A 25,965-nucleotide genomic window follows, 5' to 3' on the forward strand; every position below is an offset into this window, starting at 1 on the left:
GAACAAGGTAAGAATCGAGTTTTTAGTTACAAGAACTGCCTTGACATTTGTTTCTTAATAGAGGGAGATGATTTTCATGTTTTCCAGATGATCATGTCTTCCACAACCAGAGATATTACCTAATGTTCAAAAATATTTTGGAGCTTTTATCTACAAATGTCCAAATTAGTTAAGTAGCTAGGCACCTGAAAGCAAAAGTCACCTGACAAAAAGAACTAGTGACAGCATTGTGAAGGAATGACAGAAACTGAATTGGTCATTTATTAATTTAAGCCATTAAGATAAACATTTCCTTAATTGTAAATCTGGGTGTATTCTAGATCTCTTATATTCCAGATCTTGATAGAGATAACTTGGTTATACTAGACCATAAGTCAGATCTGTGGATGATGAGACAGCAGAGAGCCCTTTGAAATATCTACAAATTTTTGAGTGTCATGTTATCAGAAAAGATAGGATTATAGACAACTGGAATTCAGAGGTGCCATTGTTGACAACATCTGACGTAGATAGATCTCAAAGACTGTAAAGTCCTTCAATTCATTAAGTAAAATTTTCAATTTATTTCAGAAATCACAAAACCCAAATTTTTTCCCCTCAAACACTACACCCCTGCTTTTACTCATAGAGAGACAGTAATTTTATTGTTAACAGAATTATATATTTCACTTGAGAAAGTATACAGCCCAGTACTCTGGTAAAAGCCACAAGGTAGATGAATGAAATAATAACTTTTATATTCTCTTATCTAATATTTATGTTTAACAGTTGAAAAAGTGATAAAAGTTGCATGGGTATATATAATAAGAAATTGGAACGTTTTAGGCTGAACAGTTTCCTTTCTTTTTCACTGAATTTCTTCATTTCTTTCACACCTTTGAACAATCATGGAACCTCAGGTAGTCTGTGGTGTGCTTTGACATAACGAGAAATTGGGACCACTGCTGTACAAAAAGCAAAACAGCTGTGGAGAAGAAGTGAATGTACCAAGACTGTTAGATGCATTACCTTTAAAGAGTCCTTTAAACACAAGGCTTACCTTGCCCACATATTGAGTGTCTGGACCTGTGTACTCCTCCAGCAAGAAAAATTGATTCCACATCCAACCACGCTTGGTGCGGTGCAATGTTTTTCCATCATTCTCTGACAATCCTGTTATCCTTTCACTGTGTGAGTGCTTGTTAGTCCTTTTTTGGGATGGCATCATATGAACCACATAAAGCACAGAGCTCCAAAGCAAAACTGTCAGAAAGAAGTGAGTCCTCATCATTTCCAGAGACGCTGTTAGCCTCCACTCCTCTAATAATTCACCAGAACAAATTTTTCAAATGTAATATTCCTTTTGTAAGAAAAACCTAGGGGACAGAGAAAAGTGTTTGTGTAAGTTGCAATAACTCTTTTCCCTAAGGAAACAGGAACACAGTCTAGCGATCACAACAATAACCCATGGGAATGACAAATAACTGAAAATTACTCAGAGAGTTTTAAGTCAAGTACTTTAATGTCTTTTTTCATCTTATACTAGTTCATTCACAAAGTCTATAGACATTAATTTAAAACACAAGCTGAGGAAAATACTTTCTCTGAAAGCTTTAGCTACCAGCAGCATCCTGACACAAGGAAAGACTTCAAATAAGAAATCTTCCAACCTAATCTCTTCCAGCTCAGCCTGATGCAATCTTCCCTTAGTATCTGTACAGAACTATCTGCAAATCTGAATTCTCTGTTACTTTGTGCTTAATACATCCCATTCTTCCCCTTTGCTAGCCCCCAGTTGTCCAGAGAATCTTCTTCTATTTCTGCAGAAAGGAAGTCATAAAATGAAATTTGTAAAGTATTATTGATGCCTTCCACAGATGCTTTTAAAAAGAACAAAAAGTACTGGTTAGACAACTGTGGGTTCGTAGGAATCCTGCTGGGGTTAACAAAGCTCTGTATTTGGAAAAGAATTCTTCATTTGGAATATATTTAATTTTTCCGTGAATAGTGTCTGAATGAATGGGAATTTTCATGATCTAGAACCTTACGGTAATTAGTATTTTACTGAAAATTATTCTGATGTTTTGTGTGGGAGTTTATAAGCAATATTTATTCAAACAAAATCAATCTCATACTCTTTATCTGGCAGTACAATTGAAGTGCCTTATCTCCCAGTGTTTTTCATGAACTTTTTCACATTAAGTCTCTTTTTGCTTTAGGATATCTTTAGCTGAGCTGTCATTGTATACTACAGAAATCATAGGAAAACAATTCAGAAGCAAAAGTACATTTTCTTTGAGAGCCCTGGTCTATTAACAGTGATAGTAGTGTGAGGCCACAACAATCAGATATTTTGAAATTGAAAAAACTCACAAGAAATTATCGCCCTTTCTTCTGCAACCCGATATTACCAACAGCTATTTTCACTCTGGTGTTTATTTGTTTGGGATTTTTATAGAAGATGGGAATGTAGTCTTTTCGGTACAAAAGTTCATTTTGGAAATAAGATGCTTTTTGTGAAATTTATTAGTCAGTTGAGAACCAAGACTATTTAATGGAAAACATTTAGTGAATTGTACTCTAAAGGCCTTAATGATTAAATTACTGGAATTGTGCCCTTGTGTGAAATTGTCTTTAAATGATGATATTCTGTATGGACTCAGTGTCTTTACTAGCAATCCTGAAGGAGGATCAAAGTCTAAGCATTTTAGAAACTTCAAAAAGAGTTTTAGCTGAGCAATAAGTGAAGGCTTGGAATATTTATCACTTTCTAAGATCATGTTAGAAAACAAAAAGAAAACAACTTAATAGGTGTCATATTTATGCAGAAGATTATGTGTATCATGAAGGAAAAGTTGTTTTCTTTTGCTTTTTATTTTAATTGAGGAATCAAAGCACTAAGCAAAATAATTTGCATAAAATCATGAAGGTACATAGATCTTAGCATACATTCATGAGTGTGTTTTCTTTCAGTTCTGGTTTTCTCTGTTGTAATGCTCAGTATATTACTGCTGCTGGCAGAGGGGCAAAGTGCACATCTCCTGTGGTTAATTTAATACCAGCAAATTTTGATATTAACTGGAGAACATGTTTAGTACATGATGATCATGTCTTGTGATTGAAATTTACTGAATACAGATCAAAAGGAAAAAAAAAAAAACAACTAAAGTCAGCCAATCTTTCATCCATGTTTAAGTTTGATGATTTGAATTCCTTGTATAATACTAGACTAAAGCATGTTTTATCACTGAATAGAGGTATTTATTAATGTAGAGCATAAGACATCATTGCTTGTACTTCAAGTCCTTTCCACTGCATCATCTGAGACAAATTGAAGGGATTCTTCATGCTTTCTATATTAGATCCTGCTTAAGATATTGCATAATGAAAGTAGGCAGCAACAGGAACCTTTGGAAATACTGTATTTAGAAGTCAGACAATCATCTTTGTCCAGAGACTCTTATCAAGATAAGTCTCTTTTCTCTTCTGGAGACATTTGTGCTTGTGTCCTCAAATAGTGCTCTTTCATAGCTGCAATTGGACTGTAGTTCAAGAATCCTCTTGTGTACTTTCTGAATTATAATATTCAAATGTTCATATTAATCAAATTTTGTATTTGATTACTTTTGACTTGATATTAATTATGTGTTGTAATGTAACTATTCTGATAATGATGTTGTTTTAATCCATTTAATGTCATGACTGATTTATTTCTCTTATTTCTTGTACCCTACCATTTTTTCTGCAGTAAGACATAACAAAACATAAACCAAGCAAAAATTCCCAAAAATAACATGCATATTTGGTGAAGTTTTAAAGCATAGTTTAATCTATAAAACTATTAAGAAATACTAAATATATTCTTCGTAAACCTGTAACTCTTGAAAGACTGCTGTGAAAAAGAAGTGATTAAAAAATGCCAAAGTGTTAAAATTTTCACTTCAAAATGTCCTTATTTCAAAACATAGACAAATCTAACACTCAAATGATTTATTCTTCTTTGATTTTACTACTTTTTTTTTTTTTTTTTGAAACTGAGAAGGGTAGGTGACATCAATGTAATTTCATTTGGCCTTTTAGATATGTATGATTGCATGTTCAGTTTGGTGATAATTTAAAATGTAAATAAGATTTCAATTGCTTCATTTTTACTATTTCAAAACTTCCCATTTTTAATTTCCTGAAATTGCCCTCATTCCTTTCTGTCCAAACACTATTTGCCCAACTAATTTAAATGCACAAGAGGTTTATATCACTCTTTTATTTGTACTCAGAGAAATACTTCATGGTGGTCATTGGCTTATGCATCTTGTCTCATAGTCAGTTGTTCAAGCAGGTCAGGAATTATGCTCTGTAGACTCATAAGTTGGGTTTAGTACTGAAACAAAAATTTCTGGTGTGGTTTGGAAAAGTAAGACCACTTTTCCATTTTAAAGGAGCTCTGTGTATCATGCACAGATGTTCAGACCCTGCTAGAAGAAATGATTTCTCTGCAAACACCAATTTTTCACGGCGGTCTTTTTCTCAAAGGAATCTATTTTCCCATATTATGTCCCAGCCAGGGTAGAAGTTAAACTGAGATTGCTTTAAACATGTGGTTTTCTGTGTAGCGCTGCCCTCTACTGATTTTCTTGATAAGTAGGACTTTACTACCTAGTCGAAATATAGCATCCTTAATGTCAAGAAGAATGAAGCAAGAACAAACACAAAAAATGAAGCTACAGCCCATGTTTTCCTGCTTTTTATTTTTGTGATAACTGGACCTTTTAGGTGTAAAGAAAGACTTATCAATCTGGATCAGTGAGTCTGATGAACGTTATGATAAACATCTAATTTGACTTTTCTTCTAAGAGGAGCAAAGATCTTTAGAGGATAACTTATTTTTTTCCAAGCAACAGATTAATATTCTATATGCAATCTATTTTCACTTCATTTGTGCTCCCATCATTTAATCAGCAAAATATCAACTTCTTGTTCTTGTCAAATAATAGAAAATGGTTTTCTTTCTAGTTATCTTGGAAATTTCTCTTAAGATGGGGCATTCATGTATTAAACATGTTGATGCCAAGCATTTTTGAGAACCTGCTTTTCTTTCCCATTTTGCAAAACAGTGGATCTGAGTGGAGGTAATAAGTATTCTTTCATTTGTATAGTTTGAGGGATATGCAGTGGTAGAATAGAACCATTGCAGTCTCTCCTTGCAGTAAGGACTTTGGTACAGAATCCTACAACAGCTCCGGGTAAATGAATAATCTCTGTATAAAAAACATTATTCTCCTGAGCATAGTAACAACTGGAAAAAATTTATCTCTTGAAGTCCTTTTGAATGCAAAATATTCTATTTAGATTCTTCAGGTGAAGTGTGAAATAAGCCTTGCTGGGATCAATAGCACGGATTTGTTACTGATGATGCCAATTTAAATGTTTCTATAGCAATTGCCATGGTAATGTTTTTAATTAGTGCAGAGCAGTCACTCTTAAGCATGACACGAAGAAAAGCTAACCTTCAGCAACTTGATAATGCATCCCACATTAGTCTGTTTCATTTGGTAACAGTGAAGCAAAATTTGCGTTCTAAAAGATCTACTGCTAAAATAGCTAAAAATAGCAGAGTTAACTGCAGCAGCAGTGCTTCATATTGCACTCTGATCTCTAAATAAGAAAGACGTAACTAATGTTCAGGATGATCCAAACAGTCTAAAAAACTAAATATGTATTTTAACAGGATATAGTAAATATAAATCTTGTGTAGCCTGCATGTATGGAGATAGTCTCATTGGCTTTGTCAGCCTTTTTTTGAAAACAAAATATCTGAATGCAACTTTAATCTACCTAGACTGAACACTAAGAATGGTGAAGCTGCAGCAACAAAAGGATGTGCTATAAACAGCACACTGCCACCGATAATACCAAGATTTAGGAGTAGGCTGGATCTGTGCTGCTGTAGGTTCACTTTTATCACTTCCCCAACTAATTAAAGATATCCCAGGATGCATACACATGCTTCCCTCTGGATGCAGCACTCAAATATTCTCTGAGTGAAGTCATACTGCAAACATGAATATAAGTATCTGGATGTATGACTTTCTAAAAACAGCATTCTTTTTTAGCATTCTTCTGCCCAAAAACCTTTTTTTTTCCTTCGCTCTTTTCTATTCATGGATAAAGATAGGATGTGGGCTAAGGATGAAAAGATTAAAAGTAAACAACCAATGTGCATATGGTCTACATTTGAGGTAATCAATAAATTATTTCTAGGAGAGCTGAAGTAGGTTGTGAGGGATCCCCAAAGCTTAAGGGACAGGTTTTAATTGATGGACACCCATTATTTCAGTACAAGTACTCAGTTCCTATTCAGGCACAGAAACATGGGCCACACTAAAGAAACACTTTCCCACTCAGCAGGTCCCACTGCAAACCTTTCAGAATAGATTTTCAGAACTGTTTTTGCCTATTGGACTGCTTATCTGTTCAGCACTGCATACAGTGAAGCTCATTTGAAAATTTTGCCAGAAAACAGCTGAAGGCAATTCTTTATTTCTGGGACACTACTGCAGGTTCCCTTAGCTACATGTCTCCAGGAGTCATACTAATAAAAATAATAGGGAATTTGAACTAATAGCAATTTGTATTGGAATATCTGTTGAATTAATGTCTTTAGGCAAATGAATCTATAGTTTGTAGGTGCATTAGGAAAAATATTTCTCTTGCTGTGACAAGAGAGAGTTAGCATTTATTTTAGAGTTTTTCCAGACTCTTGGGTATCTACATTGGAGATACAGGTCCAAATTCACCTCATCATGGCCTAAGTCACCCTCTCAATAGTACTCATAATGAGCAACCCAAATCCCCTAGGTAGTGGATCTGGCAAGAGAACATGTTGAGTCATATTTGGACAAGCCCCATGGGCAGAACTGTGCAGAGGGAAAGCTGTGGTTTAAAGCAACTCTCCCAGGGCAGTGCAGATACCATCTGCCCTTCTCTGGAGCATGTATCTTCTGAGGAGCGATAAAACTGTTTCTAGACTGCTTGTTGACCAGCCATCCTTCCTTCAGCTTGTGAATGAAGCCTGCAGTACTCCCAGCTCACCGTGTAAAAGGGTCTCTCAATTCTTAGAAATGGTATTAAATGAAAATAAAAGAGACTTTTAAAATATCTGCTTCCAAGGCAGCAGGCCACTGGATTACACATGTGAAATGTGCATTTTCTCATTTGAAAAAAAAAAATAGTTTTTTCTCCAATAATGAGCATTTTTACAGGATCTCCTTTTCATCACCATGAGGGGAACAGGGAAATATAGCACTTGTAAACCCTTAAAGCAAGGATTTGAAGATATTCCTTTGATCTTTAGTATTGATTTTTCTGCACAGGGAACATATTTCACTCTTATCATATAATGAAGCTGCATTATAAGTTTTTATGCCACACCTTATTTACAAATGCAACACATTCATCACATTCATGGTTTTAAAGAATAGCCTTTAGAAACAGGAGGAAAAATAAATGCTATCATCAAATAAATTTTTTTTCTTTTCCTTCCCTTTAAGGTTGTTTCAAGTTTTGTCACTCATAACCTGGTTGTCTGTATTTTGACATTGATACCCTGCAAGTGTCAAAATTAAGGCATTTATTTTTGCTGGGTTTTTGAGGGTTGGGGTTTTCAGGGGTTAGGGTTTTCTTGTTTTCTTGTTTGTTTGGTTTTTTTTTTCATAAGCATCATAGCTTTCTATCTGTCATATACAAACCCAAATCATATTTGGAGGTATAGGCCCCTATTTTCCAGACATATTGATTCCATTATTCTCTCTGCGTGAAACAGATGAGATTAATCTATGGCAGCACTGTTAATGACAGGATTTACCAGTTCTCCTGATAACTGGACTACAGATTTTCTCTAAATTTCCTTTTCTTGCTGCTTCATTATGTATCACTCTGCTCTGATCACACATCAAGCCCCTAACGAAGCGTACTGAGATTCCACATCTGGTGCCTCCTATCTTGCATATCTCCTGAGCATGGCATGTACCACAATGAGAGCTTGCTAAGCTTCCTGAGCTTGTATAATGGCCCAAGAGGTTGTTACAAGCCAGAATTTCTCAGAATAAAGATATCTTCAAGCTAGCATCTCAAAGTCTTTTTAAAAACTTCAATCTCTGACATTATTTTTTTGTTGTTGTTGTTTGCTCATGTACATCTGAGTCATAAGAAATCTTGTTCCTATAGAGAAGGACTTAATTGCCGCCTGCAAGAGACTATGAATTCATTTCTCTGGACTGGAAAAATTGAGTTGCTGACCAATTAAAGGTGGTTAGCAAATTCAGAATGCAATTGTAGCCCATTGTTGCTGTTTCCTTCCTTGGGGAATTGAGCAGCTGTGGAATGCTGTCATTTATTAGAGCTCAATCTCCTTTATGTCCTTCTGCTGTCTCCAATGAGATCACAAAATCTAAAGTCTCATTCTCAAAGCTGAGCAGGACTCCTGCAAGCATAGGAATTTGTACACAGAAGTAATGCATAACCTTAATGTACTTTTTTGCTATTGGTTTATCTCAGGTAGTCTGAAAGCTGAGGTTTATCCTATAGTTCCTACAAATACCTAAAAATAGTAATTCTCTCACTTGCAAAAATAAAATAAATCTCAGAAAATATACATTTTGATCACTTTCCCTTTTTTTCTTATTTTTAGGTCTGAATCTCTTCTTAAAAATTAAAAACATTCCCCTAAAAAAAAAAAAAATAATCTTTCACTCAGATGACATTTTAATTAAAAAAAAAAAAACATGAAACATGAATAAATTCAAAATAAATGTAATAAAGTAGTTATTATTTTGTTAGTAACCTGACAGTACAAATAAGGATATCTTCAACAAGCCGACACTCATGATAACACCTAAGTGTGGAGAAGCATATAATAATTTTTCTTCTGTATGTTTTCTTATTCTCCAAATATAGGTAGTAGTCCCCCATATATTCTCTTTGCCATGACTTTCTCAAAGTTTTCCTTGAAAGCATATAATTGTCTCAGAGAAACAGTATTCTGCAAGGAAACTCATATTTACCAATCCTGTGAAAAAAACAAACACTTTTTTGTTTGTTTTTGAACATTGTGAGTGACATCTTCATTAGACGATGAGTACAGCCATTGGAAGTCACGGAAAACTGCTATTCCCTCTCCACTCTCTTTGCCGCTGATGAATGTACAGACTTAAATCAATTTCTCCCTCAGCTGTCGTTTTTCCAAGATGGAAAACTCTGGGACTGCCTGCTTAATCATTGCTTGTATAGAAGCTGTGCCAGACTTTTGATTGCACCTGTACCCCTTCTCTGAATCACTTCTATTTTTGTTTTTTGTTTTTGGTATGCCTCTTGAGATCAGCAATCATAATTTTTTGCTTCATGCATTTATAAACAGCAGCTTAATTGCCTTCTCTACTTAATTTCATCATGATATATGGCATAGCTTGCTTTCTTATTGACCGCACAGCCCTGGGCTAAAGTTTTCCTGTATTATCTCTTGTCACATTATGGTATTATACCCCAAAGGCAGTAGTAAGAATTTATTATTTTAAATGTATAGTCTGGGTTTTACCTTCATGTATTTTCATAAGAATTTGTTTGATTATGTATCATTTGGGTGTCCACTCACTGTATTGCATAGATTTCAAATGTAGGTATGTCAAACTCTGTAGCTATTAGACCATTGTAAGGTAGAGATTGGTTGCATAGCAAGGCTCAAATTCCTAAGGCTAAACTTCCTTCTTCTCTCCCCTGCCTCAGGCCAAGCCAGGTCTACCATGTCCATACCATCTATGTGATTTCATGATGGGAGTTTGCTGGGAGACAGCACAAGCTCAAATAATGTTATAGTCTGTAATTGCATTGAAAAGTTATGGACAAAGTACTTTACAAAGTTTCAGAGTTGAAGTATGTTAGTATAACCACAGTCATAAGATTCCTTTGCATACCGCCTTGGCGTTATTATGCTGTATCATGGTGGCTTATCCCCAGTTGGAAGCTAAGCCTCACACAGCCACTCACTCACCATATGGTAAAACAGGGGAGAGATCCAGAAGGGCAAAAGTGAGAAAACCCATGGGTTGAGATAAGCACAGTTTGCTAGGTAAAACAAAAGCTACCTACAAAAACAAAGAAAAATAAGGATTTCATTCACTGCTTCCCATGGGCAGGCAGGTGTTCAGCCATCGCCAGGAGAGTCATCTCCATCTCACCACATTAAATGGTTGGGAAGACAACTTGGGAAGACAAACTACGTTATGCTGAAAATCCTTTTTTTTTTTTTTTTCTTTTTCTCTGCCCAGGTTTGTATCCTGAGCATGATGCCATATGATCTGGAATAATCCTTGGGTCAGTTGAGGTCAACTGTTCTGGCTGTGACTCCTCCCAGCTTCTCGTGCACCTCCAGCCTGTTGGTCACTGGTGGGGTGCTGTGAAGAGCAGAAAAGGCCTTAACCCTGTGTAAGCCCTGCTCAGCAGTAATCAAAATGTTTCCGCATTGCCAACACTGTTTCCACCACAAATCCAAAACACAGCTCCATACTAGCCACTGTGAAGAAAATTAACTTTATCCCAGCATATGTTGAATGTCACTTGCAACATTTTTCACCTTGATATTCAAATCTGCATTCAGTTTCTTTATGGGTATGTGCAGTACTGGCTTTAGTAAAGATCCTTGTGTAACACTGAAATAGACACTTGAATGTCAAAACTCATTATTTACTTCTCCCTGCTGGTTTCTGTCATTTAATCAATCAAATGGATTATTTAATTTTTTTAATTATTTATTAATTGAATTTAAATAACTTTAATTAAAATGACTGTTATATAATCAATTACTGATATATGCAGGGACCTTCACTTCTAGCTCATGGGTGCTTAAGATCATTTGGTGGGTTATCCTGTCAAAAGCCTTCTGGAAGAAGAACTCTATCATATCAAAGAGATCAAAGATACTCATATGCTTGATGACGCCTTGGAGAGCTTGAATAGGTCTGTGAGGCAGGACTTTCCTATTGAAGAGCTACACTGATCTTTCCGCAGTACCCTATGTGTCTAACTATCGTGTTCTTTATAAGTATTGTTAACAGTTTCACTCATTTGGGGTGCAGATGTAGTTTCAGTTCTACCCAGAACAAGTTTCAGGAACAGATTTTTAAAACCTAGTATTGTTTTTGATACCTTGAAAGACTCAAGTAACAAGGAAATTCAAGTAAAAAGTTAGAGAAAATAATGAATATTTCATCAGTTTCAACAATTTTTAGGATTGCTGGTAGTATATGTGAAGTGGCTGCCAACTTGAAATCCACTGTACTGAAATGAAATCTTCTGCTGAGGCTGTGGTCAAATAAATAAATAAACAAATAAACAACCTGATGTAGCATTTATTCCTTTAGGGTTTATAACTAATTTTCTTTTTTTCCTGAAAACTGTGACAAATGAACCTCAGAATACTGGGTAGACACAAGCACAGCACTGATGGTAAAGTGTTTCATAGAACTTCTCAAAGAAGTTTTTAATCATATCAGTTTGTTAAATTGTTTCCCCATTCCCTGATAAAATGGCAGAAAGGGTATCACACTGATACATAGCTCTGGATATTAGGTATATTATATTAGGTACACATGCTTTTTTAGTGGAGGCATGTTCTGCGATTTGCTCCCAAAGAGTTTATACTTATATTCTCTCCCAAGGGCAAATAGCTTGTATGTGGCCCTCTGGTATTTGAAAGTCCTGCAGAGAAGCTCACCAAGAACAATGAGCAGTAGCTCAGAGTTTGGTTTTAATGCTCAATTTCATAATGAAAATTTGATTATAGTTTTCCCATGAGGTTTTGAGATCTCCTGTGGTATTTCCTGAATTTGCCCTCCTCAAATTTGTACTTTAGTGAAGACTTCATATGCCTCTAAACATATTTATTTGTTGCTCCCATGGCAGAAATTTCAAAATACTTCAGACCCACCTGGAGCTGCATCTAAAGGTAGAAAAAATATGTCATCTGCATATGTCTTTAATAATTTAATTGTGCTCTGATGACAATGTAGTGGTTATTGCTTATACCAACTATTTTGGGATCTGTTTTGCTACTTTGTTGCTTTGTTTATAGCTACCAGAGAAGGAAATAACTGGCTTATTTCCCTTAAAATACAAGTCAGCTGTAAAATGGCATGTGACATATTTTCTTTAGTAATTCCTGAACCAGAATTGAGAGTTTAATAATCTATATCTCAGCATGAATTTCCAGAACATTCAGGTTTTCATGTGATTTATTTGGATTAATTCAAAACACACAGAGTGCTATTCAGACAGCATTTCAAAATAGCCTCCTATATTTTCCTTGTCCTTTTGGTTAAAAGACAGTAAAAAATAATTATAGCTGCATGAAACCATAGATAAGATTCCAATTTCAGAGTAAAGAAAAAGAAGAAATATGATTTTTAAATGTTGATATAGCAAAGCATTTGTTTTATGGTTTCTGGTCTAGTACTTTTGGTCTAGCTTTGCCTAAAATGGTAAAGGACATTTGGCTTTAAAACTTTTTTGCATAAACTCAAATGTCTCTGATTGTTTCACTTCCTTCTTGCATTCCTAAAAAATCAAGGGAAAAAGATATATGAGGAGACATATCTTTTTTTGGGCTTCATACAGCTAAGACAAGTCATAAATATGTGACTTCATAGAAAACAAATTAACTCAAGCATATAACAGGAAAAAAAAAAAGGTGCATAGTTAATCTATTCATAAGCATGTATCAGGGACTGGTTTTTAATCTTTTAATATTTTCTTGATTTAAATAGGAATAGATATTGCAAGTGAAACAAACTTATGCCTTATACAAGTGAATTTATTTCCTCTTCTTATCTTTTGGATTCTGCGATCTTTATTACAGCCAAATTTTGCTATCTTATTTTAGTGGTATGGCTGGGAGTATGCAGCATCACTTGGTGAAACAGCCTAATTTCTGTATTCAATAACGCTTGCTAAATTGCCTTTTTTTCCTAACTCTGAAACATTGCCATTGCATGCACTATCCACAGTCAGTTTTTCATGGGAAGGATATACCTTCATCTAAATCTCATTACTGCAGTGTTGATTATAAAATGAACATTTTATAGTAACTGTTACTAATAAATAGAATGAATAATAATGACCCAGTACATCAAATGCAATTGTCCTATTGCCGTTCTGGTGCTGAGAAAAGAAAACACATTGCAATGGTATAACCAAAATGAGCATCATGACAAAATGATTTTAAGTTAGTTGATATAAATCCAGCTAATTTTATAATTGTATGGCTCAGCATCTTAATGAATGTTAAGGAATGGCTATTTTAATTAATAGAAAGTGCTAAACAAAATTTGGGAATCTATTCATTTATATGTGCCCAGCTAACATCAATGTTTTTTATAAAGGCAATAAGAAAGCAATAGGAAGGGGTTTTGAGTGCAAAAACTCTGCCTTATAGCTGATGCTTCTGAAGTAATTGAATAGTACTCCTGAATTTTGCAAAGGCATTAAAAAAAAAAAAATATTTCCATTTGTCTCACAGCAACAGGGATACATGAGACAATTGAACCTGGAATTATGGAAGTATGACTAGATATTACTGTAGGAGAACAGTGGTATGCTTCCAATACTAGGGAAAACAAAATCCAAATTCATAATTAAATACAACTATATTTATAAAGTCAACATCAATTGCTAATCTTACATTATAAAAAGATCTTAAACCGTAGAAGTTTAACGTCTGTCAGGAGTCACTATTTTATATTGACTGATGCATTTCAACAGTTTTACTCTTTCCTTGCCCTTCACACTTAAGAAAAACATTTTATTTTACAGGATTTTTTTAAAACTCTAAACATGTTACATTTCTTTTTCTTCTTCAATTCTTCAATTCTTCAAAAATTTGCCAAAACAAATGCATATAAATCTGTGGATTTTTAACTAGGTTGCATTTAAATTGGAAATTCCAAAAGAAGAACCCAAATGACCATTCATTTAATTTTTCACTCACAGTTACAAATGAAGTAATAATAGTGTAAGAATAAAATTTGTTCCTTTCTGGTCACTTTTTCAGAAGCTAAGTTCAATTAAGTGCTTTCAACAATCATCTCCTTATTGTTCTCTATTTTGTATTAGCAACACTGCTAAAATAAGGACCAATCCATCAAAGTTTCATGTTCCAGTTTTTATAGGTACTTGATAGACTCATGTTTAACATATTTCAAAAATATTCTAACTACAGTGCTATCTAGGAAATGCATGCCTATTTTATAAATTGACACCTATATTTTCATTTTGCAATTAACTTAAAAAAGCACGTTTTGCATTGATTTCATTAATAATTTCAAATCCTGGGGAAAGATAGTACCCTGTGGAGATTTTTTTGGTGGTAAGGATGTGATGAGCTTTTTTTTATTATTGCATACTAGATATCTGCTATCCAAAAGAGGGAGCCATAACATTATACTATACTTTAGCACTTTTTGAGACAGTGAAGCTGCATAAATTCTTTTATTCTTTTTTCTTAAAGATGATGCTTGCTCTGAGGTCTCTTTTGTTTGTTTGTTTTCTAATAATAAGTGTAACCCAGAACTAGATAATACATGCTAATAATTTTATAGCATCTGAGTGAAATGTTTACACTAAAGAAAAATATGCTTTAGCAAACATCCTATAGTGAAAAAAAAATAGTTGGAATAAGTTTTCTTGCTCTTGATTTCACCCATGACACATTCACTTTCACCAATTTTGAGAAAAGTGTGTAGTGTCTTTTTATGAAATTCACATATTTTAAAATGGAATATATATACATAAATCTCAAATGAAAGTGCCTAAGATATTTTATAAATATACTTTGATTACATGTCTTTATAAAAACTGAGATTGACATAAAATACCACTCTTAATAACTGATGAGACTTGCATTTATTAAGCATTTGCTTAGAGGAACATAGCACTTGTAAAGGCATATTTTGGAAAAAATGGTCTAGATTGCCTTTATATCTGAAAGGTCAGTGTACAAGAATATATATGAAAGAGCAGAATGGAAAAGCACAGAGTGATCAATAACATTTGCTTTACTGTCACAATTTCTTTATGGCATTCTCTTTTCATGAGTTTCATGTGCCACATTGGGATTCCAGCACAGCCTTGTAACCCTTTGTGAGGAAGAATTTATGGTATTCTCAGCATCAGAGGAGTATTGATAGTCGTTTAATCCCTTTCTAATCTTTTTTAACTAAAGTCTAAATTTGGTTTTCCTGTTGATTTACAAAGGGGAAGCTCTCTTTGTGCCTATATCTCAGTATTTTGTAGCAATGTATTTGCTGAAAGTAAACACTGATTTTACAGACCTATTTGGTCAATGAGAAAAGACATGCCAAGTTAAAATTCCAGAGATGCAAGTCCAAATACATATTCTGTGGATGAAAGCATACATGCAAAAATATGTTACCCCTTATATGGAATGTGATTTCTTCTAGTATCTTTCTTCTTATTCCTCACTTAAGCTCTGTAGAATAATATGTTATGCAATTTAAACCGCTCTGTCCTTTAGTTTCTTCTTTGTTTGTTTATTGGGATTTGTCTTTGTTAGATGAATGCTGAATAAATAAGAAAAGAGGAATGTGAGAACTCCGGGTTTGGTTGGGGTTCTCGTGTGGTGGTAAAGCTTCTCCTTCAACCCGTGTTCCCAAAGAAAAACTCCGCAGCCTCTTCTTGTTCGGTCTCAAGATGATTTATTGCTAGTTATCTAACAGATTAAGTTCTCGGGCTGCGGCCCTTTGGTCAGCGGCCCAGGCAGAGAGGCACACACTCCTGACACCCTGACTGTCTGGTGTCTTCTTCTCCTCTCCCCCCGCCCAGGGCTGCTGCTGTCTTTTATAAGATATATTACGTATAACATGTTTACAATTATTCCCCAATACCTATTACCTACGTTACCAAGTGTTTTTCTATTCTAAACCAATCTGTGAGTGCCAACATCACCAAGAACATGGAGGTAAGGAAGAAGAAAGAAGAAGGATGGGTTCAGCCCACTTTCCTCCATCTTAGAACTTCTGACCCTCATGTACAAAGTAAAAACCCCGCTGTACATGCACTAAAACCCCCCTGTACACTACCAAAAAATTTTTCCCTCTACTTTGTGACTGCATATTCTATACTATCTAGCACTTTGTGACTGCTTGTTCCACCTTCAAAGTTGGTAATTCATTCCATGGTTCAAACTCGAAATCACAGCTAAATCCAGCTGCCTGCTGGGGTCCAGACTGCGTCTGACCACGGCCTGGAACCTCTAAAAATGTCTGAGAGACATTTTGAGTTCCCACAGAGGAAGGCAAGCATTGGGAAGGGAAAGAGCAAGTGAGAAGATGAGGAAAGCACCAAGAAGGTGAGGAAAAAGGAGGAGAAGATACAAACACTTGAGAACAACAAAGGCGCAGAAAAAGAGAAGAAGTGTTCTTCAGAGAAGAGTATAAAGTTAAACATACCATTCATGGCATCTATTTCTTAGATGAAGCATGACTGTCTGTTAGAAACACTTTCCAGTTACCCACCTCAAGAAAGGTGGGTCTGACTTTTTCAGAGCTGCAAAATATCCAAAAAAGTCCATGAATTAAGCTAAGTTTTATAGATGGTAAGCAGTTCTGACAAAAGTCTCTGTTACACTGGATCTATTGTTTCATTTGTTTCAAGAGTTTTCTTACTGGAAATATTTGTAATAGAACTACTTTCTCCATGTATTTTAAGACCCTCTGTTACTTTCTGTGAAACTTTAAAGATGACATTTGTCTGGGAATAAGCATCATTCACACAAATTGGTATTTACCACAGTGGTATCTGATGTCACCAAACAATTTCTACTGCAATAAAATATATAGACAAGTTTTAGGAAAACTGCTATGTTATTGAGGTTATGACAAGCTTTAAAAGAGACTTCACTGCAAAGCAGACAAGTAGGACTGCAGATTTTCTTGAGAAAAGCAAATGGATAAAGCATGATGGAATAAATATTCCACCTTAAAATAGCTTAGCTAAAAAAAGCATCTAGGCCTTTCTTTCTCCCCTCTGAAATTCATTAGACCTTTTTTGCTTATCTCCTATCTTTTTGTGACAAGCAGCCAATCCAGCCTTTGATGCACCTTGATGTAAAAGCTTGTGACTTGGCCTCCAGGTAATTTGCTCCAGCAACATACTTGAACTCAAAACTTACAAAAATGAGAAGTTATTAATATTCATCGTTATTATTTGTTAAGAATTTAACAAAATTAGGCATTCACCATAATTTACTCTTATTACCAGTATTTTTTTTCAAATTTCCCATGAAAGAAAAATTCTTTAGTTGGTATATTTTAAAATTTAGGTAAAAGTTTTCAATTTTACTATTGATATTTTATGAGCTTTTATTGTATTGCCTCATAATATGAAAACAGCTTTCCGCTTTGTCATTTCTATCGTGACATGAAACATGAAACAACCAAACCTCTTTAGTTATATCTAATACAAAAATTAAATACTTCATCTTAATTTCCATATTGGACTCCTCTCCCACTTCTGCAATAATGAAAGTGAGTAATCTTGTAAAGCAGATAATTTCATACCATAAAATAAATCATTAAGTCTTCATGAAGAAAATTATGAACTTGAGGTTAAACTTGAATGTCTTGAAATTATAAAAGAAAATATATTGAAAATTATATTATGTATAAACTTTCCTCATTTGGATGTGATCATTGTGAATGTAATTAAAAGTTCTTACTCTAGCCATATTTTCACTTTTTGTTTTCCTTCTTGGCATTTAAATATATGTTCATGTTTACTTTGATTATGACAATGAAGTTCTTTTATGTATCATCAGACCTACTTTGAATACTCCATAACCAAGTCAATAACATTAATACTTTCAATCTATTGTCTTGTGTTAATGATATAGGTCCTCTGTCATGCAGTGAACTAAGATTACTTAATTATCACCTGATTCTAATGCAGGTTTTATCTACACCTACACTAAAAAGTGGCCTTAATAAGAATTTAGGTAGTGACTTCATAATTGGAATTCCCAATTTCTAGTGATTTTTCTATGATGTATAAAATTATAATTTTACATTTTCTTTCTGAAAGCCAATGTATTCTGCATTTTTCTAACATATTTATTTCAGTAGATCTCTATTTTGGTATGCATTTAAAGGTTAAACATGGTAAGGTGCTCTTTATTTCCATTCTTTTTTGCTTCATCACTTACACAGGACATTATTTCAATAACCAATTAATCTTTGTAGGGGTGTTTTGTTTTTTTCTTTCTCTTACCTACATGTACTGCATTTGTTCTGCCTACACGTGCATAATACTGCTCATATTTTTCTCTCTTTTAGTGTCTGAAGGACATTTTAGAACTTTCTTCCTAGCTGTCTAAATCAGTAAAAACATTCTGGTATCTACAATGGCTTAAGTTAGGTTTCTGTTGCATTTCTATGGTTTTTCTACTTTCCCTCTGTCTCTACCTTTTTATGAAATTTTCTTTGAAATATACACATTCTAATACTTTCTAAAGTCATGGTTTCTTCAACACATTACTAATGTATACATTTGAGTTTTAATTTTTAAATCAAAGATTTTTAGCCCTGTGTATAATTTGTCTATTTTTCTTGTTCTGCAGTACTCATGTATAACAATTTTCTTCAATCTATTATTTTATTTTAATAAAAGAATGTAGTACTTCTATAAACATTATGTTTACTGTAATATATTTATCTAATTTAAATTATATTAAAATTGTATTTCAGTCTCATTTTGGTAACTGAACAAGAAATATGTTCCCTTTCTCTGCCAGCCTAAGCAAAAAGAAGCCTCTTTATAATATCTGTATTTCCATCTAACTTTATCCTCCGCTGTATCAGAAATCACTATCTGTTGGCATTTTGCAATACTGTTTTGTCTGACATTTACCTTGAAAGCAACATGGATTTTTTCCACTTGTTTGCTTGAATACCGATGACTTCTGCGCAGAAGAGAATACATTAAAAAATATCCAAATAGTTCTGTTCACATAATATTTCTAATTGGCTTTGTAATTTAATGTTATCTATCTACTCACATTTTATGCACACAAACATGACATAAGATTCTGTGCACATACCAATCCCTATGCAGAGGGAAGGATGTGAAGAGACTGGAAAGGAAAATTTGTAATAGTTTAACATTAGTCCTGATTGCACAACCACGTTGACCATTTCCCACCTATTGCTATTGCCCAGGTTTTGGAGCCTGGTGGAGGTCAGGAACTTCAGCTGCTCTGAATAAGCTGGTGCTCGTCTGTGCAGTGCCTTCTGCCCTTTCTGTCTCTTTGCAGCTTTCAAGTCCTTTGCTTGGCCTTTTAATGACTGTGACAACATTTCCTCCCTTTATCAAGATTGGATCTAAATGTTACTGATGTCCATGGGAATATTCAACAAGACCATGATGAGCTTTCCATCAGAACTATGTGCACTTCTGTTGTTTATCTGAAGCTTATACTTGATTGCTGTCATAGAACACTTTGAAATACTTTGGTGTAATTACTGACTGGTAATTGGCAATTTCTGAGGGTCACCACTGGAATACTAATTTGTCTGATCTCTAATAAAACAGCTATATTCTTTCAGATCCATGAGACAGAACAATGTTGTTATAAAGACAAAGCATGTGATGTCCTCATATTATTTGTATAGTTTTCTCATGTTCTAGTATTTCTTAATTCAGGATTTAAATGCAATATTTTTGGCTGAGCCCAATCAAAAAATATGCTGTTCAAGCCAGTGTATATTTTTTCTGAACAATAAGCTATGATTGTTTACACTCTCCCATTGTACCTGTAAATTAACAGGACATCAAAAGTAAAATCATTTGGTTATTATTATCAAAGGTGGAGTCAAAGGCAAAATGTAAATTTAAACAATGCAAGATTATATCCATGCAAGGTTTGGAACTTTTTAATAGCTTCATATTAAAATTAGAAGGGTTTAAATGTCTTGTTTTCAAAAGTGCACTGTCTGTGCTTTCCTCATTATCCTCTTGTCCTTTGGATTTCTTAGTGATATCAAAATCCCAGCAAAAATATGAATAAAAAAAATTCTCCTCTCCCTGTTCTTTTATAATCTCTTCCTTTTTTTTTTTTTTTTTTTTTTTTTTGCAGTCTATGGTCTAACAAAAACAAGATTTCTTAGGCCACATTTCTTTTTTTATAAACCTCTAATCTGTTGAAAATGCAGTAGACACATATGGTTCTAAATTGTTCCTTTTTGATTCCTACAGATTACAGATACTATAAATATTTACTGTCAGGAAAGTGCAATTCTGTATGACAAATTTCAAGCTGTTTATAATTGGACTACATTTTTTTTGTGTAGTTCTCTTAGAAACGGGCTCCTGAGAAGTTTGCAGACTCACAGGGTAAGAACCACTTAAATTAGTTTATCCCTATACATCTAGGTAGTGCTGTGTTGTTCTACTAGAGCTGGGTTCAGTGTCTAATATACAAAAAATAATTGACTGTATTTTCCATGTCGAGGGAATGCAAAAATATTGACAATATTTCTAGTAGTTATTAGTTATAATTTTTGCCAAATAGTCACTATCATTGGGAATAAATGTGATAGAGGAGTATATAACTCGCCTTATTGATGACTGCTCTAATACCATGGCAAGCTATGGACATAGTGATATGGATGCGTGTACTTAGGCCAGGTGGGATCCTATGCTTAGCCCAGTCCTCTTCCTTTTCTGGAGCTCTCCTAATGATGGAATACAGATGTCAGTAATTACTCTTACCCTTTTCTATAGTAACTACTCTTACCCTTCTTCCCCTGTTTCAATATCAATAAATTGTTAAGACAAACAGGATGATGGCATTAATTCTTTTGGACAAGCCAGGGAGACTTGGAAGAGGGGGAAGCATATTTTCTTGTACCTGATAAACCAGTTTGTTCTCCAGAACATAGGGGTTTTTTTTTTGCCGAAAGATCATCCTTTAGAGGAGGGCTCCACCCTCTATTTCCTCACTTCGGTTGAGGATCACCCAGATACCTCTGAACCATTTCCTCTTCAAATCAACAAATACGTTTGACCCCAAAAAACTCAATAGCTCAAACAACAGTAGAAACACAGAGAGACCTGTTGCTGGTTGTGCAAGACGGCTGAAAAGCTACACCCTAGGGAAGGGTATGAAAAGAGATAAATGTTGGAAGTGTTATGATACTGCTGCCATTCTGGCAGGTAATAATATTTGTAACTGGCTTCACACATATTAAATTTCTGCTGGGATCTTGTGGTACTCCTGATCACTACCAGATGAACTCAATTAAATTATAATGTACATGACTCTCACAAATAAGAGCTACAACTTCAAATTCTTAATTACACTTTATTTATGCCTATAGGTACATACATATATATACACACATACATATAATCTAAAGAGAGCACATAGATGTTTCTGCCTTTAAATATTGAGGTTTTGTACAATGACTGTGTTGAAATATCCTTTGCATGTAATTTCAGAGGACTGTAGACAGTAAAATAAGTGAACATTGACAAATACTTTTTAAATTCTCAGTGAGATAACCAAGAAGTTTTAACATCCATTCCTGGCATTAAAGAATATGGTTGGTGAAGTATTAAGATTCATTAAGATAATTTAATTTCTAGTCTCAACTTTCTAACATACCATATGACATTATTCCATTTTTTGAGGAAAAAAGTTACAAAACATGCTGCCTTCAAGGATGAAATATAATGAACACCATTATATTTCAGGGCAAATAAAAATTCTTATTTCCTAAGTGGGATTGGTGCTGCTGTTTGGCAACCACACCTCAGAAAATAATTGCTTTTAGATGGAGGTGATGACTTTGTCATATGACTACTTTATCTTCAAATCTTAACATCTTCCATTGTCTTTTTTGTAAATAGGAAAAGACATTTTGTATGCTCTGTGGCAATGCTGGAAACCTCATGCTTCCTTCAGTATGCCTTAGAGTTAACCACTACAGATTATCTGCAAAAAACCAAGGAATATGTCTATGTTTTCCTTGTCCTTCCTTTTCTTCAGATACTTGATAGTGGTCACTGGGATGTAAATTTCTGTTTAAAAGGAGCATGCTCACATTATTTGAGTTTTCAATTATCGCAATAAAAATAAACTTCAGGACCAATTAAGCAAAGTAGAAATAAGAAGACAACTTTTATTTTCATTGTGAAGGACATTAAAATTAAAGTTAACAGAGGTATTGTTTACCTTGGGGCTGATTGTTTAGATGACCATAGAGTAAGGATGAAGAATTCAAAAAATTCCATTGTAGCAAAAAGATTGCAGGTTTCCTGAACATTTGCTCATTGAGGCAAGAAACAGGAGTGGAAGCTTACAACTCTATGTCAAAATAGTTGCTTAAATTTTGTGAAGGTGCAAATTTTGTCAATATTTTTCTGAGATACAAAGTGCATGGGTATTAAAGTGAGTCACTGAAAGTTACCATTTAGTCATGCCATGTAATTCTATTAATGTGATTTAGTCAAAAGTTCCTCTTTCATGGAATTCTGGCCTCAAAACAAATCTGTTGAAGTCGAATTATTTTTTGGAAATCTTGAAAGAAGAAATTGAGGTTGATTTGCTGGAGGATCCTGAGAACTACTGGCCCATCAGTTTCATCTCTGTACCTGGTATGATTATGAAACAGATCATCCTGCAAAATATATTAAAGCATATGGAAGGCAAGGACAGCAAGCATGGCTTTACCAAGGGCAAACGCTGCCTGACCTCATGGCCTTCATTGATAGACTTGATTGTATCAGTGGAAAAGGTACCTCCCAATATCATGTGCCTGGACTTCTGTAAAGCCTTTGATATGATCCCCCACAACAGTCATGCTTCTCAATTGGAGGCATGCAGGTTTGGTGGTTAGACTGTTACACTGAGAAAGAATTGGATGGTTGTCCTCATTCAAAGATTTACAGTCAATGGCTGTGTCCAAGTGGAAACCCATAAACGATGTCCCTCAAGGGTCTCTACTGCGGCCAATAGTATTTAATGCCTTTTTAAACTACACAGACAGTGAGAAAGACTGCACACTTAGCACATTTGCAGATGGCACCAAGCTGTGTGGTGCAGTTGATACACCCAAGTGAAGTGACACCATCCAGAGGGACTTTAAAAGACTTAAGGAACGTGCTTATGCAAATCTCATGAAGTTCAACAAAGCCAAGTCCAAGGTGCTGTACCTGGACTGAGGCAATCCTCAGCAGATTGTGGGATTCAGATATTGAGAACAGCTCTGCTGACTAGGACTTTAGAGTACTGGGAGATTAAAAATTTGGTTGGACATGAGGAGGAATATATTTTACAGCAAAGGTATCAAGACATTGAATAGGTTACCCAGAGAATATGTGGATATTCCATCATTGGAAAAGTTCAAGGCCCGGTCTTTGAGCAACCTGGAGGAAGGTGCCCCTGCCCATGGCAGGAGGGTTGAAATTTGAAGTTCCTTTCTAACCCAAACCATTCTATAATTTTGGAATGACGGTATAGACAAAGTGGATGTTTTTCTGTGTTTTTCTGATATTTACCACTCTAGGGGTGGTATTATAGAGTAAAAACTGGACCTGAAAGACCTTCTTAATTCAGCACATAAGGATATTGCTTTAGCTGTTAATAATTAGATAATATAGCTCTGGAAATCTTACAATGCAAGTATATGCATGACTTTCATAGGAGACATGTTGTGTGCATAAAAAAAAATAAAAAATTAAAAATCTACACATTAGAGCTATATTTACACAGACATTTGTAAGTATATATGTAGATATATATAGACTTATAAGTATATCTAGATCCCTAGATCTTTTAATCTAACCTCTGTCTCTCATGACAAAACTATAGCAACACAGATGCAGATATAGATTCATATATACACAAATACATGTAAGTCTTCACCACAGGCAATGGAATTTCATGATTTTTAAAATTTTCTACTAAACCCACAGGTTGACTAGCATGAAGTTTAATTAGTGCTAATTAACTAGAGGTGAAGGAAGCAGAAAATTAATGTGACTCATTTATTTTTCCATTCTACCACAATGTCCCCTCATTTATGTTCCTCTAAAGTATCTATTTTTTTCAGTTTTCATTTTCAGTCTGAAAAATTATTGATTCTGATACTATTTGTGAAGAAATGACATAAACTACAACAATCATTTTGGTCCTATTTTTATTGTAGCTACCCACAGTATTGCATTTTAAATTATCTCAAAATAAGTAATCCAGAAATGTTTATGCTGTGTCAGCTTTTGAATCCATTCTTCTAGGAGAGGAAGCCTTCCTTCCTTCCTTCCTTCCTTCCTTCCTTCCTTCCTTCCTTCCTTCCTTCCTTCCTTCCTTCCTTCCTCCCTTCCTTCCTCCCTCCCATCTTTTTCTTCCTTCTCCGGAGAACTAGAGATGCTTTCAACCAGGTTGGCAAGGTTTTTTCTAGTAGCTCTAGACATGTTTTTAACAATTACCCTAGGTTACTCAATGCATGTTTCTGCCCCGCATTTTTATTATTTGAGGCCCCCACATGTAAATCTTAGAAAGGTTCTCAGTCAGATGCCTAAGACAAAGCTACTGTTTCAAACTGCCCATACTGTTTCATTTGCAGAAAAATATCACTTTATCTTTAGTTTATATAATAATGCCAGTTAAAAAATAGTAAATACTTTTTAAATACAAGCTGAGATTAATTTTAAGTCATGAGACCAGGAACTTGAATCCTGTACTAGTTAATCATTAAGACTAATTTTAGTTCTAATCAACAGTCAAACTATGAATATGTTCTATTCCTAGTATGATACACACAGCAGTAGCACATGCACACAGACCAGTACATGAATTACACAGGAACCATTTGTTCTTGTATGCAATTGTTAGCAAATCTTCAGCTGTATATTCCTTTGAAATCAGCATTTAAGTATTGCTAGACATTACATAGTATATCTCTTGAGTAATCAAGGGAACCACGGTCCTACGTCTCAATATAACAGTGCAGGTCTCTATGTAATCATATTACTGCTTTGCAAACATAAAGTAATTAAAAAACTATTCAGTGTGTAGGCTTTTGGTTTTGGAGTGCTATGAACAATAATCTCAACACATTTGAGGTAGAAAAACCATAGAGGGCCTTTGTGTGTTTGAGAAGTGTATTCTTTGCATCAATATTTTTTTTCTGTATCCTGTATTTTCTAAATGATGTGGATCTCAGTTGTAGGGATGTGTTAGGAAAATTTGTTTGGAAATGTAAGTGTGAATTTCCTAAGCATAAATTCAAATGGCAAATAAATTATTAGAGTATCATTGTCAGAAGCGCTAAATCTTTCATTCTACCACTGCTCACATTTACGTTTTTGAATGTGCAACACTAGGCATGTTCCTAAATCATTATCTCAGAGTCAACCTTTCAGTATGGATAAGCATCTTTTATTTTTTTTTTTTTTGGCAAAAACTTCAGTCTGGGGTGCAGTCTAGCAACTTCCTAATTCACTCCCCCTTTTTGAGCTAAATGGTGGTTTTTTCCCTTTCCTGAATGAAATCTTCAGGGAAAGATTCTCAACAAGTAGATTTTTTTGGCCAGTGATAGCTGAGAGCAGTTATGAAACTTCTTGAGGAACATTTTGAGAGTTCCTTTTCTTTAATTGCCTTTAAAAGAGATTATAGGTACATTAAACACAACACATTTTTTATTTGAAAGTTGTTTTCCTTACTGCAGGGATGGTTTGATACCATGAGTAGATTTTTGAAGAAGACAATAACTGGAAGAGCAGGCAGTACCAGAAGCTTGTGACAAATGTAATAAAAATATCACTAAATCAGTACTTCAGCCAATGTATATGTTTTCAGCCTTGATGCTACTACAAGTATTACTACCACTAACCAAAGAGCAATTACATTCAGCCTTGTTCTATCTC

The 25,965-nt window shown here is 34.6% G+C and overlaps 1 protein-coding gene across 1 annotated transcript in view; it reads right to left on the reverse strand.

Annotated features, from left to right (window-relative positions):
• CDH9 (cadherin 9) overlaps window positions 1–25,965 on the reverse strand; it is a 95,525-nt gene that overhangs the window by 63,733 nt on the left and 5,827 nt on the right. Inside the window, exon 2 of the mRNA XM_021552327.4 lies at window positions 1,040–1,355. Coding sequence (XP_021408002.1) covers window positions 1,040–1,270 — 231 coding nt within the window. The 5' untranslated portion in view covers window positions 1,271–1,355. The remainder of the gene's footprint in view (window positions 1–1,039; window positions 1,356–25,965) is intronic.

Source organism: Lonchura striata, chromosome 2 (genome assembly GCF_050655825.1).
Source record: "Lonchura striata isolate lonStrDom1 chromosome 2, ASM5065582v1, whole genome shotgun sequence".
In the NCBI taxonomy this organism is placed as follows: Eukaryota; Metazoa; Chordata; class Aves; order Passeriformes; family Estrildidae; genus Lonchura; species Lonchura striata.